We start from the raw sequence: 16,685 nt of genomic DNA on the forward strand, positions 1-16,685 counted from the left end.
AACAGTCAGCTTGGACATCTTTTTTTTTTTTTAGGGTTCAGATCTGGAAATATAACGGTTGTATCCTTAATATTATGATTTATATTACATTAGGAATATTGGGAAAAATTTATATTTCAGATTGTACACTCTGAACAAGTTAATCAAGTTTATAACAATGACCAAAATCTAGCATTGTGTTGGATGAGTTGTACTGAAAACCTAATTGTTTTTCATGTCTACTTAGCTAATGCATAGAACATTTAAGAATGGAAGTGTGCATACATGTTAAAATTGTATTTTTTTTTTTTCCGGGATTGGCCTGCAGTCTTTATCTGTCTTGTTTTTCAGGTCTGTAATTACCTGCAGGAGTCATTCTCTCAAAACAAACATATATGATGGTGATACAGAGCTTCAAAGAGCAATGCTTAGCAGACTACATAATTTCATTATTTCACATGAGAGCATACAAGGCAGTTTTCTTTGTATTTGACAGTGGACTGGGTTAGAGTTGACAGGGCTTAAGTGTACTGCAGCTCCTTCAGGGTTTAATGGCCTACACATAATGAGATTATTGCCTCCCTCTTGGACATTTGCTAATTAATTAGTCATCATCCCTTTTTGAGAGTAGTACACAGCGGATTGTGTTTGTGAGGCAGTGTTTTGGGGGTGTACCTGCTTGAATCAAATATAAATGATGGCAGAAAATCAACAGGTGAAGGATTTGCTTTCTACGTCACACTTAAACTTTAAAAAAAAGACTTTATAATGCTCCCTCACTTGCCTTTATTTTGATCTTGAGGAAAAAAAAATTCTCCATTGTGGCTGGACGCTATGAATGTGTTGATTTGTTATGTTCTGTGACCTTTCTTTTGTCTCACAGTCTTGACAAAGCTGATGTCAGCTTATGTAGAGATATGAGCATTTTCTGCTGATTTTTGTGTTTTATGTGGGCTGTCACATGTTTCCTGACGCTCGGAAAGAGAAGTGAGAAAAGTTGTATTCCAAATCACGCTCTGTGCACTTATACTATTCAGTATGTACTCAACCATTTAGTTTATTAATTTAAAAAGGTTATTTTATCATTTAGCATTGGAGTCTGATAGCCCCTCCACTACATAAAGAAAACTGTGACAGTTGAGTGGATGAATTGTGCACAAGTACGCAAATTAGGACGGACCTAAAGAGTTTTGCTGTTTTAAAAAGCCTGCCGAGGAAAGGCTGCCTCTGAGTTTAAGACCTTTTTCTCAGTCATGTGAATGTGGTGTATGCTGCCGTGTAGAACCGTGCAGGCCTGCTGGTAGAACAAGTAAACATCTCTGATGCTGCTGTCAAGGCCACGTTCCCTCTGAACTTATGTTTTCTTACAGGGTTCTGTTTTTGCAGCTGACTTCCGGCCTGTACTGTATACTGCAGAACTGCATTTTCATGGAATTTGGACATCACTTTTTTTTCTGCAATATTTGAGCAGTTCTATAATTGCTCTGCTCCACTCTGGGTTTTTTGTGTTCTGTTCCCCACTTAGTCATGACAGAAAAGGTGCATCCCAATTTGTGTGCTCAATCACTGTTCTGTGCCATATTTTATTTTTATTCATTTTTTTTTTTTTAGTATAAATAGTAGGGCTACCCCCTAATAGTTGACCAAACATTAGTTAATGAGAAGAGGCTTGAGCAACCAAATTTTAATTGGTCAGTTGGTCACAGAAAAAAAACACAAAAAAAAAAACAAAACTCCACTGGAATTGATGAAGTCATGCAGTCCACGACAGACAGATCCATGTGGTAATTAACACGGTCCATGTGGTAATTATGTGGGACAGAAAATCCAAACTGGGGATAATTTCGAGAGGGTTAAGGATAACCCAAAAAAGTGATCTGCAAACTCTGCAGGCAAATGTTCACCTATCATTTATTGACCTTAAATTTGGCCTGTCATTTGAAACATAGCCTAATGTTAGTCACTTTACATGGCCGCTCACTCTAAAGTTAAAGGGTTAGTTCACCCAAAAATTTAAATTCTGCCATTAATTACTCACCCTCATGTCGTTCCACACTCGTAAGACCTTCGTTCATCTTCGGAACACAAATTAAGATATTTTACTTAAAATCTGATGGCTCAGTGAGGCCTGCATTGCCAGCAAGACAGTTGACACTTTCAATGCCCAGAAAGCTACTAAAAACATATTTTTTCACACAGTTCATGTGACTACAGTGGTTTAACTTTAATGTTATTATGCGGCGAGAATACTTTTTGTGCGCCAAAAAAACATGACTTTATTCAACAATATTTAGTGATGGGCGAGTTCAAAACACTGTTTCATGAAGCTTCGAATCTTTACGAATCTTGTTTCAAATCAGTGGTTCGGAGGATGTATCAAACTGCCAAAGTCACGTGATTTCAGGCTTTGTTACATCAAAGCGTTTCGAAATTTCAGTGGTTCACCACTGGGGGGCATGACTTTGGCAGTTTGATACACGCTCCGAACCACTGATTCGAAACAAAAGATTTGTAAAGTATATTTAAGTAATTAATATCATAAACATGCGACTACTAGTCCTCTAATGGCTTAAAGGTGCAATGTGTGAATTTTAGCAGCATCTAGCGGTGAGTTTGCAAACTGCAACTAACAGCACATACCCCTTGCACCCCTCCCTTTCGGAGAAGCTACAGTGGCCGTCTGGCCGACACAAGACCCCCGGTGAATGAGATAGAAATTGCTCATTCTAAGGTAATAAAAACATAACGGTTCATTATGTAAGGTCTTTATGCACCACTGAAAACATAGTTATGTATATTATATTGCATTTCTGTCAATAGGTCCTCCCAAATTTTACACATTGCACCTTTAAATGAATGACTTCCAGTCGACTAGGAAACTCTTTGGTCGTGAGCAGCTCTAATAAATAGTGTGAGTGTGTTCAGACTGAAAATTCCAAGAAGAAAAATATATTTGGAATATCATGAACACCTGGGCACAATCATGTGATGAGTTAGATTAGAGGAGCTTGATGGGCAGCAGTTGTTTCCCTGTCAGTATCTTGTGATGTAATGATGAGGCATAACAACTAATATAGGGCAAGCAAAATATTGATGTGTTGTTATTGATTTGAGTTCCACAGGCAAAGTTACTGCCTCTATCACTTCTCAGTGTTTCTCCACTGCGTTGTATGACCTTTCACCTAGTGTGACGTATAAAGTAGGGATGCAGCGATATGAAAATTTTGGCCGATACCGATAAAAAATAATTCTTTATATTTGAAAGCCGATAACCGATATATTGGCCGATAAATCTAAATTCTAATTTTTATGTAGTTTTTGAGAGCCTGATTACAAAAACAAAAGTTTTACCATTAAAAGCCATGTCCCAAGCACACAATTATAATGTTCTCATTATAATTTTATGTAGCCTTTATGACAGATTTGCACTGCACATGTTGCACTTAACTGTATGGCCAATATATTGTGCATCCCTAGTATAAAGGCGAGTAAAATACCTTCCTTCCACAATATCATTGTAGTTTTTCATTTTAAATAAAATCTTAATAGTGATTGAAAAGCATACTGCTGAATAAAACAAATTGTTGTTGTAGGACATCCATCTTAAAGTCGGCATGAATATGAATTGGAAGTTGCGATATTCTTTTCTTCCCTATTATGATGTATATCCGAGTGAAACGGCTTCTCAAACAAGAAAAAAATGTAGGGCAGGACTTGATTTTGTCCATGTGGAATTGATTGGATGGTTGTAGTTTGCTTTTGCTGTCATATCATGTGAGTGACAGATTGTCCTACCCTTGTGCCTGTAAACACATCATCAGAGAAGAGAAGAAATGAGCTGCGAGAGGGAGGAAAAGTTACTTATAATTAAAGATTGAGGCCACATGAATAATAATAATAATAATAATAAAAATGATGTATACAGATAAATCAATTACAATAAATGCTGCAATATACTATAAAAAAAATAAGAATTATCAATTCTGATTTCATGGTGACTTTAAAATAGCCTTATACGTTTTCTGGTGATTATGTACGTTATGTTAAGCTGTGGCGAGATTATCATAATTGCTAGTGCTGCACCATTCAAGAAATTTGTGTCAGCCTCAAGCCTCAAACGACTGTTATTTTAACACTGTGATCAGCCAATGTCAGTGTCACTATTTTTTGAGACCCCCATGCCACATTTTTATAAGCCATATGTTGTAGCAAAATGCATCGTGCTGTAAAGCTATGGAAAACAATTTACATTTTGTGAAATATGATGATTTATGTATATATAGAAAACAGTTATGAGTAGTTCTGTTGTCACTGTCAAGGATCATCTTACATGAGTGTTTTTAGCATAACAAAAAAAACAAAAACAAAACCGATATACAAAGTACATTAGAGATTCATCATGTAGTGTAGACAGCTACATTTATTGTAATGGGAGTTTTTGTGAGAAAATTAACTGAGGGCATTCATTGCTCACTTTGGCTGCTTTATTTTGAATATAAAAAAAGTTATATTTGTTATGCTGCTAAGAGCACCAGTAGCCACATTCACACTGTAAAGTTTTCTGACTGACAACCGCATCTAAATGCAGTTGTGAATCCCCTAAATTATAGTTCTGCATTACACAGTGAATCACTCTTGAAATTGCGTTGATAACAATAGCAACGTCACTGTCATAAAACGGCAATAAACTAATTTAAGGGGAAATAATCAACAATTTTGGTTTTGTCATGATTGTGCAGCCCTACTTTGCAGTTTCTTTTTCCTTAAACTATACAGCGATTACTCCTAAAAATAGGCACATTACAATTCATACACATTTATAGTTTTAAAACTAATTTAGTGGATTTGGAGTGCACGTGTGTGTGCAATTTTGTGTGTTGTAATTAAAAAAAAAATCTTTGATCACAGATTTAAAACTAATATTGGCCAGTCAAATGGGGCATCCCTACAGAATTGCTGCAAAGCCCTTTTCGCTTGTAACCAGTACTTTGTCTTTTTTTCTTATTCAAGGACATGTGTTTCTTATAGGGGATGTCCGATTTTTGATTTGGACAAACTTAAAAACAGCCATTTCCTCTATTATTCTTTTAATTTTAGTGCTTCCTCTTCTGTACTCAAGAACTCATGTCTTCTCACTCTGTCTGTATTCTGGTAGAGGTTCCCTTGTCAGTCAGCATGGGCACAGTGCCAGTCACATGCTGCTGTGTAATATGAAAGCCAATTGTCTGACCTCTGGAAATGGTGTTTCATATTCTTCTCTTCTCCACAGGCTTTTAAAGAAATGTTGTACTCCGCCCAGGATCAAGCCCCATCAATCGAAGGTAAATACATACGTGACCTATGTATGTCTGTTTGCATGCGAATGTGCACCCTGGTAATCAGCTCATAAAATTAACAATAAAGTCTGTAATTTCTGAGCAACCTGACCAAAAAATGAAATCACAAAAATAAAAACTGTTTTCAATCAGGTTTCCAGGCTTCCCATCAAACAAATACAAATAGGCCCTGTCCCAAATGGCACCCTAAAGCCCCTAAGCTTGTTTGTGACGTACTGGTAGGGTTGTGCAATTAATCGTAATCGATTTTTCAATTTCAGTTATTGCTTCCAATGATTATGAAAACAAAGTAATCTAGGTACAGATTACCTAGATTTACAGCGATTCCCTTTCGTTCCCCCTAAAAGCCTGAACTTTTCAAACATCCAAATCAACCAAACAAGTGAGTGTTGTAAAATGCAGTCTATTGTTGCTAAACCTAAGGATGTGCTTGAAATAATTAAACCGTGTTATTAAAAGCAAATTAAGCTGCAAAAGAGACACTGTTCCCCAGGCAGCTTTCTGTGTGCGCACCAAGACGGAGCTGAACGCAGATATTCAAAGTATACTGTGGGCTTCGGATAAGCGCCTAAATGGTCAAATAGCCTACACACAAAAAATCAAAGCCCCGTTTTGGCAGGTATTCTCGTAAATACAGTCGGTTTTGTCTTAAATGAACATACACAGTTAAGAAAGAAAATGTGTAACAGTATATTGCATCCGTGCATTCGGTCTTATCATAAACCTGCTGATATCAAACAACAAAAGACAAAGGAAAATCATTAACTAATCTTGACTAAATAAATTAAGTAGCTTTTAATAAGGCTTAATCAATATTTAATTATACAGTAAGAAAATGCAGTATTATTGTGATTATTCAATTTTTGTTGTTGGTGGTTACTTATCTGAATACCACTGTTAGTACATCTACCTGAAAAAATTAAAACTCTTTATTTAATGTATTTGTGACCCAAGACCACAAAACCAGTCATAGGGGTCAATTTTTTGAAATTGAGATTTATACATTATTTGAAAGCTGAATAAATAAGTTAGGATAAGACAGTATTTGGCCAAGATACAACTATTTGAAAATCTGGAATCTGAGGGTGCAAAAAATCAAAATATTGAGAAAATTGCCTTTAAATTTGTCCAAATGATGTCCTTAGCAATGCATATCCACTCACAAAAATACATTTTTGATATATTTATGGTAGGAAATTTACAAAATATCTTCATGGAACATGATCTTTACTTAATATCCTAATGATTTTTGGCATAAAAGAAAAATCGCTAATTTTGACCCATACAATGTATTGTTGGCTATTGCTACAAATATTTTTGTGGTTTTGTGGTCCAGGGTCACATTTTTGTTCTGTTAAATTTATTTGTGTTTTGTTTTGTTATTAGTTTCTTTGTTCTTATTGTATTGCTGTCTGTTTACTTGTTCTGTTTTGAGGACCTTTTAATTTCAGTTAACCTAGTACTAGTTTTTGATGAAGTATTGATAACTGTGAAATTTCACTGATATTTAAAATTACTCATATCGTGAAAAAAGACTTTGATAATATCACCTACAAATAATCATGTATAAAAATAAATAAATAAATAAAAAAAGGTGGTTTTTGCTTTGTCAGGTTAGTTGAACCCCCCGGTTTGATCATATTAGACAGAGTTTCTCTATCTATCAATTTTGCCCAAAGTTGATTTTACCAAACACTCTTTTCAACATCGATAAAAAGTCAGAATCAGTAATCAGTCAAAATCAATGGTAATCATTAAAAGAGGAAGGGCGAAGTTTCACCTCAGGTTTAACAAATTTAAGATGTCATGGTTTTATCAGATAACAGCAGAGCACAGAGCTGAGTTTGCATATCTTTGATTAGCACGTGGTTATAAAGGGAAACACATATTGGTTTAATACTTTAAACTTAATACTTAACACTATAAGGTTCCATATTAACATTAGTTAATACAGTACTATGAACCAACAATGAAAAATACTTTTGCGGTATTATTTAAACTAGATTAATTTATACATAATAATTTTTTAACTTTCAATTTGTACAAATTAATAATGCATTACTAACCAATGTGAATTAACCATGTAATATACTTATAAATAAATAGTATATTTATATTAACAGTAATTAGATTTATTGAATAATTGAATTAATAAATTATATATTAGTAAAAATGGTCAAATATTTTCAAATATTAATGTTAAACTTAAATTAACAAATTTAACCTCATTGTAGAGTTATCAGCAAGTTCTTTTTGCATTTTTTTCCCCCATGTGTATGAAATTTATAACCTGCCAACCGTTACAATCTGAAATTGCTTTGCTTGCGGTTCACTGGTGTTTGTACGAAAACAAACACCTGTTAGTGTCTCTGCTGCTCCGTGCTTTTGTGTTTGACTTCACCCATATGTTTTCAGAAAAAAAAAAAAAAAGCTTTGTTTTTGGTTCAGTTTGTGCAGTTTCAGCTGGTACAGAATGTTCTTTGATGTCATGGTAATTTGCTCTTTCGCTTACATGTCAGAAATTTATCATCTCAGTAATCTGTTTGTGTGTGTATATATATTAAGTACTATATATATATATATATATATATATATATATATATATATATATATATGTGTGTGTTTGTGTATATATATATATATATATATATATATATATATATATATATATATATATACACACACACACATATACACATACACACACATACTTTTAAAGTATATATGCACTGTGATACTAAGAAGATTATGTGCCCTTCAGAATTATTACATTACTTTGGTTCTCTATGGAACTAGGAATATCGAACCTTTGCCCAACTTCTATTAATTATTTATTATGTTGTAAATTGCTTCTGGAGCAAAATCATTAATAGCCCCCAGCTACGTGTACATTAATTCGGATACATTTGAAAACTGTGTTTTCATTTCAAAACGCTCTCCGTCCACACTAGCATTTTCAACCCTTTTCCAAAAGTTTCTTGTCCACACTGAAATGTCAGAAAATGCTAAATTCACCTTACTGTGCATGTGTAAACCCTCATAAAAGCTCACTAAGATGATACAGACGGAACAAGACATGATAAAGTTATCACCTATTCCTTTGGCAGGATCATTTTATTTAGCAAAATATCTCACCATTCACCGATGCATCCTGGTCACACTCACCATTATATGTTTGGTCTAAACGCAACTGCCCGCATGCTTTGCCGAAGGACAGTAAATGCAAGTAAATTTCCTGTCATCTTTGCAGGACTGTGATATGAAGAGTGTGCAGAGTAACATATTTAAGCAACTGTGTGAAAGTGAATAGCACATAACAGACACGAAAGTGGTATAAACATGAATATCTATAGGTACAATATGCGTTGCATGACTAAACATGCATCATTGTTTTCAAATATCTCTGATACAACATGAAAGGCATTTTCAAATTTATCCACTTTGGAGAGCATTTTCAAAAGGCTTCGTTTTTGTTAATAAAAACACTGTCTCGGTGTGGATGGAAGGCCAAACAGAGAGAAAAAGATGCGTTTTCAAACAAAAACGCATTAGTGTGGACAAGGCCTCAATCAAGAAATTGCTATTTCCTCATAAAGTTCCCAAGATCAAGCTAGCTACGGATTCTTACTAGTGCCTTTTGTTCTCTGTAGGTGGCGGATTCAACTTTACTTTAAGGCTTTTCACACTGCGGTTAACCCCGGGTTATCGTTGTTCTAAACACAGCTTTTAACCCAGGGTAAAGAAACGTTTCACACTTGTGATTTAGAAGCGGGGTTAGCACCGCTCTTTACCCAGGGTTTTCAAACCCTGCTCCGTAGCAGGGTTAGCACCGCTTTTGTGAAACGATGCGGTGTTAGAATGTTACAGCTAGACGCTTAGCAACAGACAACCAATCGCATACTCATATTTGCCTGCTTTGGACAGTCACCGAAACACTGTGCATTGTATATAAACAGCAAATTCAGTGTTTGAGAGGGAAAAATGTCAAATGCTGACCGAAAAAGCGACGATTTGAGTGAAGAAGAGACTGTTTCATTCTTACCTTTTATAGTCCGAAATGTCCATTTAGTATAAACTCAATAGTACATTCGGCAATAAAAGGATGCTCAATGCTAGAGCTGTAAACAGGTCGCGTGCTGCGTTTATCCAATCAATGACAATGACACCGCGAATATGCAAATAAGAACATTAACCCAGGGTTTAGGAATGTGCATTGTGAAACGTCAGCTTATGAATACCCAGGATTAATTGTTAACCCCGGATAAATTATGAGCTGTGTGAAACGTGAAGCAAGATAACCCAGGATTCCTTTTACCCAGGGTTTAGAATGACCAAGGGTTAACTATTTCAAGTGTGAAAAGCCCTTTTAAGTATCTGATATTCAACAAAAAAGTGAATATCAGTAAAACTTTCAGTGGCATCACACCATGTCATAGAACCTTCTGTTTCATTACACTTGGCTACCATCAGGCAGTCCATAGTACTTCTCAAACAGCTAAATAATTATGCCTTAGTGTCTTTTTGGTTTGTTCCATTCTGTCGTAATGCTAATAACTGGAAATAACAAACCCTGACCTGAAGTCAGTGTAAGGTTAACTCACTACAGTGAACATGTGAAGCATAGTTGTTCTTGGCAAGGTGTGTAATTTATTTGCTTTGTCAGAATATAAGGTCTAAACATGGGTGATAAGGAAAACCTTTGTCTCTGTTGTAATGTCATGCTATCTATTAGTTCCTGGGGCTCAGCGCAAGGCCCACATCTGATGGAAAACTTATGGAGGACTGTTCTAGCGTTCAGATAAGCAGTGATTTACATCCAAAGGTTACAACACACACAAACACGTGTTCAGATGCTCATTTTTCCCTACAACAGTGCTAAAGCTCCCAGAGAGCCATAAACCTGCATACTGAGTGTTTTTCTAAGCTGTGGGATGATGGTAGTTGTGATTATCTAGAAATAACTATAATCTTGTGTCAAAGTTTGTGGTTTTTCTGGGTGGTGATAAGTGTAGTTAATGGGATTGTTTAAGTAAAGCTATGGTTTTGGAGGGGAAATTGCATGACCAGGGTTTTTCGTTAATAAGATGCTGATTTTTTTTGATGACGGATATCAGAAAGGGCTGATGGTGCAGGTGTTTGAAGTCATAGACCTCTAATTTTAAGTGTTTTGCGTATAGTTACGTCGGTGATTATGATCGTATGTCAGTACTTCAGTGTTCAGAGTGAGATCATGGTCTCTAGATTTCTTAATGGAAATTTCGTCTAGTACGCAGTTCTTTCAGCAGACACCTCTAAAGCTGTGTAATATCTGAGTGCATTTTAGCTAGAGCTGCAACTAACAATTATTTCAAAGGCAACTTTATTTTTAGCACATTGGTTAAAAATGAAACCGTTCCTTCAGGAAACAATGGTGACACATGTAGTTGACAGTATGCTATATTATTTTTATACATTATACATTACATTTACATTTTTACACATTACATTTTACATCTTTACATTTAATCTTTACATTATTATATTGTATGATCCCATTAGTTATTGTTCTCAGAAAAATATCAGTATTTGCATTTCAACTAGAGTTTCAATTAAATATGGTAAAATTTAAGCCAAAATGTTGTACATGTAACATATTTTAACAAAATATTACTGTCAAATTTGTCAACCTTTTCACTGTTGCTCTCCATCTGTGCTTTTTCATAGAAATGCATTTTTCATTACTGTAAAGTTATGTCGTTGAAGAAGGTTCTCCATGCACAGCGTATACACCCAACTAATCAATAGTGACATTAGTTGTCAATGATTTGTATTGTCGATTTTATTGATTAGGTGTGGCAGCCCCAGTTTTAGCTAGTTTTGTTTGAGTTTATTCACAGACCTGGAACGACGAAAGAATTGGCTGACCGATCAGGGATTTTCAGGGAATGGTGCGTAGCAGATGTGGTTATCGGCCAGTAATGTAAAAATTACCATTTGGCTGATATGTCGATCTATTGCTAGTCAAAAGTACAGAAGCATCAAAGTCCAGGAGCTGTTGTGTGTTATAGGTTTAAATAATGACAGAGGGTCTTTCTGCAAGGTCGTGCATCCCCGGAAGGTTTCAGTTCAAAAGTTCTCAAGTGCCGAGACACTCTGTAGTTTATTTTCTCTCCCAGAGCTCCAGCTAAAAGAGAGAGCTGTGTATGTTAATCCCTGCCGAGCTGATATGAAACTGAGCTGTGTGTTTGCATAGCAGGCCAGACACAATGACCCAGCTGAAGGTCTCACTGGGGAGGGTTACCTAAACCAGTACAGAGAGGGACTCCCTGCTGTAGAGCTGGAGTAATCCAGTATTAACACAGGATCAGATCAGATCAAACAGTTTGTCGTGAGAATAACACAGAATCTTCTTAACCCTTTCACTTGAAAGTGTTGAACTCACTGAACCTCATATGGCCATCATAACCCAAAAGATTTCTTACATGTTTACTTGAGGGTTTTATAGTAACTGATAAGTGTCATGTGATAAGTCAACTGCTTGCTCAGATAAATTTTTGAACACTCTGTTGGTGTAGTACTTTGATCAGGGAAGCAGTTCCTTATAAATCTTGTATATGTAATAGAACTTTGCACATCAATGATTCTGGGCAGACTGAAACAAAATGTAGCTAATTTATGAACGAAGCCTAATAGGCTTCTGTCAATCTAACTGTGTTTGTTTTGGAAGTGCAGGATTATAGGCTGTTTTGTGTGTGTAGTGTTTCAAGAATCACAGCTGGGAGTCACATTGTTTTAGTTTTGTCAGATGATGTTTTTCAAACATACAGACCACAGTACTTGAGCTTTGGCAGATGAAATATGAGTAATATTGCGTGTACAGTGAACCGCCTTCTCCCTCCTCACCTCTCATTTTGGATTCCACACTTGTGTAATGGTTTTCTCGTCATTGTCCTCTTTGTTTTAGGAGTTACACTTAAAATCAGAGATGTTCACGTAGTGCTGGGCGGTTTGACCAGAAATCTATATCACTTTTTTTTTAAGATTCTGGTTCACGGTTTCACGGTATGTTTTTTTTTTTTTTTTTTTTTTTTAACTACTAGACCTTTATTTTGGCATATTTTACTGTCAGGAGTACAGGGAATATATTATATAAACATTGTAAGGACAAATAAATTTTTTTTTTTTTTTTTTTTAAATGTAATCAAATCAGTTAACAAAGCTAACAATTTAGTTTAAAATGTAATCAAATTAATTTAATTATTTAATTTAATAATATTAATAAGTAGGCTACATTTTTACTGTGCAATTTGTCATTTCAGTGAAGACCTTTGAGTTTGTGTGCTTTATTATTATTATTATTATTATTGTTATTATTATTATCTCTGTTAATCGAAGTACACTCTATTGTACAAAAGTAATATTACTGTTATTTCAAGTTTGCCGAACTTTTATTTTGATAGGGTCATGAAGACTTTTGACTTCCTATGTATATAAGACAAATGTTGATAGTTTTATCAAATTAAACAGTGAAATGTTCATAAAGTGACTCTAAGAGCAGCTCTGCAGAAGTAGTTCATGAGTGAGACAGCAGACACTGAAATCATCGCGAGCGTCACGTGTGCTTCAGTATGTGTAGTAGTAGACGAAACTGCGGCGCTCATTAGGGCTGGGCGATATGGCTGAAAACTGTATCACGATATCAGTGTTTCATATCGGTCGATATCGATAATTATTGATATTTTTTCTGACCCATTTAAATATATTACATTTAAACATTTTTATTTTAAACTTAACCTTCCTCTGATCATAATCCCCTCAGTTATTAAGACAATGTTGTGCGGTGTTGCAGCTACAGATGTTTTTGGTTGAATACGGCTGTGCTCCAAAGGGTGAGCGCGGCTAAGGTGGTACATCAAGTTCATGGTATTACCAGTCTTGGCGGGGACGACGGTCTTGCATAATTTGCAGACGACATTGGTCTGACTACGGTCAGACTTATAATATCCAAAAAACTGCCATACTGGCGAGCTGACTTTTCCTCTTTTATTTACAATTTCCTTACTCGCTGCGGCACTCATTTTCTGCTTATCAGTTGCCGGTCACTGAAGAGGAATCCAGCAGACCAGCACGAGACAACGATATGGCGCAACCATACATGATACTGTTACATGATTGGCTGTTAGCGTGTCACTCCCTACGTTGCTAGGTTACCAGAGAGCGAGTGCCTTTGTTAATGCAACCAAACTTGCTTCGCAACTCTGTTTTCTTCCGACGAAGAATAAAAAAAATATCGAACGTTTTATCGAACACATTTTTTATTGATATCGATCACGTGTCTATCGCGATACATATCGTTATCGTTTTATCGCCCAGCCCTAGCGCTCATTCATACAGACTTCAGATTTCAATAGCAGCATTTTTTAGCTTTAACATTCACAGACACTGTTCCGTATCGATGTGATTCATTGTACAGCCCTACTTTTAATTTATTCATCCAAAATTGCCAAATTCTGTGATGTTCCGCTTATACAGTAAGTTCTATTTGTGACTGGATTCCGTGATTTCATCCGTGTTTTCTGCGTCACGGAAATCTTATGGCTCTACGTGGTATTTGCAGTATTAAAGAGAGTTCGTTTTGTGAGTTATTTATTGTTGTGTAAAAAAGTTGTTTCCATTAGTGTAAGAAGGGTGTGCAGTTAATAGAAGTCCGCTCTCTATACGCTCTACGTTGTGGTAGTATTCAAAGATGCATTAAATTGTATTCATATCATTAAATTGTGTATAAAAATATTTTATTACTATTGATAAGATTAAACGTTACCCCTCAAACATCATTCATTCATATTTTTGTAATTTTGTCATTTTTTTGTTTTTTCTTGATTACACATCTTGATTTTTCTTTTATTTTGTAATGTTGCAAGTGAATTTTTTTCATTTTGTTCTGAAGATGAAAGTCAAATTGCATTCTGTACACTAAAAAATTGTTTCAACTTAAAGTAAGTGTTTATGGCATGCTGCCTTAAAATTTTAAGATTAGTCAACTTAGTATGTGAAGTTGTATTAAGTGACAACTTGGATATTTGAGTTATTTAATCTGGGAAAGTTATTCTGCCGCTACAGTGTATAAATTCAGAATAGGCAGTTGTTTCTCCCGTTTTAAAAATAATAGGCCTATTACCAAGCATTCATTTCAATCTACAATCTAATAAAGTTTATCAGAAAAATAATACGACTGCACCGGTTTCTGAATATTGCTTGATCAAGTATTGATCTAAATAGTCTATATAATGAAGTACAAAAAAAAGAAGAAAAAAAAAAAAAAGGAATTTTGTGTATACAATTTAATAATATAATAAAGTTTTGTATAAAATGGATGAGGAAAATATAGAGCAATGGGACATAATTGTGCCATTTTACCATTTCTACAGTATAAAGTGAGCAGCGCTTCAAAACAATGGAGCAGTTCACACCACAAGCATTCAGGGTCACTTATGGTAATGATCTTTCAGCACTACATCCTCTAATATTTTTATCTAGAGCCAAACGCGCTTCATTCAAGCTCTTTCTGTTCCATTCGCTTTGCTCTTCTCTCCCGCTATATATAAAGTGCCCAATTAAGAGCTGCAGATGACATGGTTATTTTGATTATTAGATTATTTGTTTTTTTGTTGTTATTGTTGTTTTGTGTAGTTTATTCCTTTTGAGCAAAATATAAAAACAGTCCATACTTTTCTTAAGAGGTAAAGACTGCACCCCCAGTATGTTTTCTCAGCCCCAAGGCCTTCTATGTGCCATACATGTAGGTGTCTAAAATAAAATAAATAATAATAATAGCCTGATAAAACATCTGATCTAACCTTTTTATATTCATATCCAGTACTTTTTTGGGTAAATATTGGTAAAAGTTCTTAGACATCACTGCTTTGGTTGTTTTGATTTCATGATCAGAAGCTGTCCTAGGCTACTTTATTAATATGTAATATAATTATATCTCAAACTAATTAGGAAAAATAAAGTGGGTTGAATCCAAAAAGCTCTAAATGAATGTTAGAATTAAGACGGCATTTGTTATTGAACTCTGAAACCAGAACGAACATTTCTTTTTTTTTTTTTTTTTTTTGCTTTGAACGATCTGAATATGTGTCCGCGACTTACTTGACTTCATGTTCAAGGCTTATGCTAAAGATTGTTGCTATGTGCAAAGATTGAAAAGTTCACTGTACCAGTCTTTTTTCTGGACCCTAAAATTTTGCATACAGGACAAATGAGCGACCATGTGTCCAAAGCCTCGTGTTAACACATAAAGACAGTTACAAGCAGTCCTGTCAGACAAGCTGCTCCACTTCGCCGTGGTCTTCTGATATTTCCTAATGTTTCCTAATTCAATAATAGGCCTATTATTTGTGAAAATAGTAAGCAGTAAACTGCCAGATTTCAATTGTCATATTACTCTCTGCATTTTACAAATATTTGGGATGTGAAAGAAACAATATAATTTGCGATGTACGCAAAATTACGTATGGAAACTACTCAAGGGCAGGTTATTCTTTTAGCAATACAAAAAAAATTATGCGACAATGTGTTGTTTTTTTTTAGGGATGATGTTATTATGCACACCATTTTATCGGTAAAAGGCCAATTGGATGGAAACAGACTGGAGACAGCAAATTTAGCAAACTCTTTTTTTTTTTTTATATTCACTTTGTCAATAACAAATCAGTGCAAAAATTGGATGGAAACTTGGCTAGTGTGAAACTCACAATTTAGGAGGCAGTGCTCCCAGTTTAGGTATTTCAAGCCATGAGTCATTTTCCCAAGTCTGAGAGTCCTGAGATAGTGATTCATTGTTAGTCCGTCTGGACAGTATCAGCCAGACTTACTGTCATTGTGCTCTGTGTTTTGTCCCTCGTAGGGGAATATCAAGCAGTTACGTCTCTATGGTGTCAAAAGTATTTACAGTCAACAGAAACATCACATGCCCTCTAACTGTAAATGTTTGAAGTCATGACCCGTGAACTGTTATGATTATTGTGATTTAAGACTACATTGACTTAATTAACCTTGAGTCTTGGTTCTCAGACTAAGGATCTTGGAAAGACATGACGCAGAATAATTATACAGGGATTCCATAAAGTGATAGGTCACCCAAAAATGAAAATTCTGACATTTACTCACCCTCATATTGTTTCAAACCTGTACAGAGTTCTATCTTCTGCAGAACACAAAAGATGTTCAAAAGTTTAGAGTCAGTAAGTTTTATTTATTTATTTTTAATTAAATGTAATTCTTTTATTTAGCAAGAACACTTTATATTGATCAACAGTGACAGTAAATACATTTTACATTGTTACAAGAAAAAATTAATACATTACAAATAAATGCTGTTCTTTT

General features: G+C 35.1%; 1 protein-coding gene across 1 annotated transcript in view; it reads left to right on the top strand.

Moving 5' to 3' along the window:
* xpr1b (xenotropic and polytropic retrovirus receptor 1b) overlaps positions 1 to 16,685 on the top strand; it is a 32,343-nt gene that overhangs the window by 814 nt on the left and 14,844 nt on the right. The window contains exon 2 of the mRNA XM_051864971.1: positions 5,249 to 5,300. Coding sequence (XP_051720931.1) covers positions 5,249 to 5,300 — 52 coding nt within the window. The remainder of the gene's footprint in view (positions 1 to 5,248; positions 5,301 to 16,685) is intronic.

The sequence above is a fragment of the Ctenopharyngodon idella genome, chromosome 2, assembly GCF_019924925.1.
Source record: "Ctenopharyngodon idella isolate HZGC_01 chromosome 2, HZGC01, whole genome shotgun sequence".
Lineage (NCBI taxonomy): Eukaryota > Metazoa > Chordata > Actinopteri > Cypriniformes > Xenocyprididae > Ctenopharyngodon > Ctenopharyngodon idella.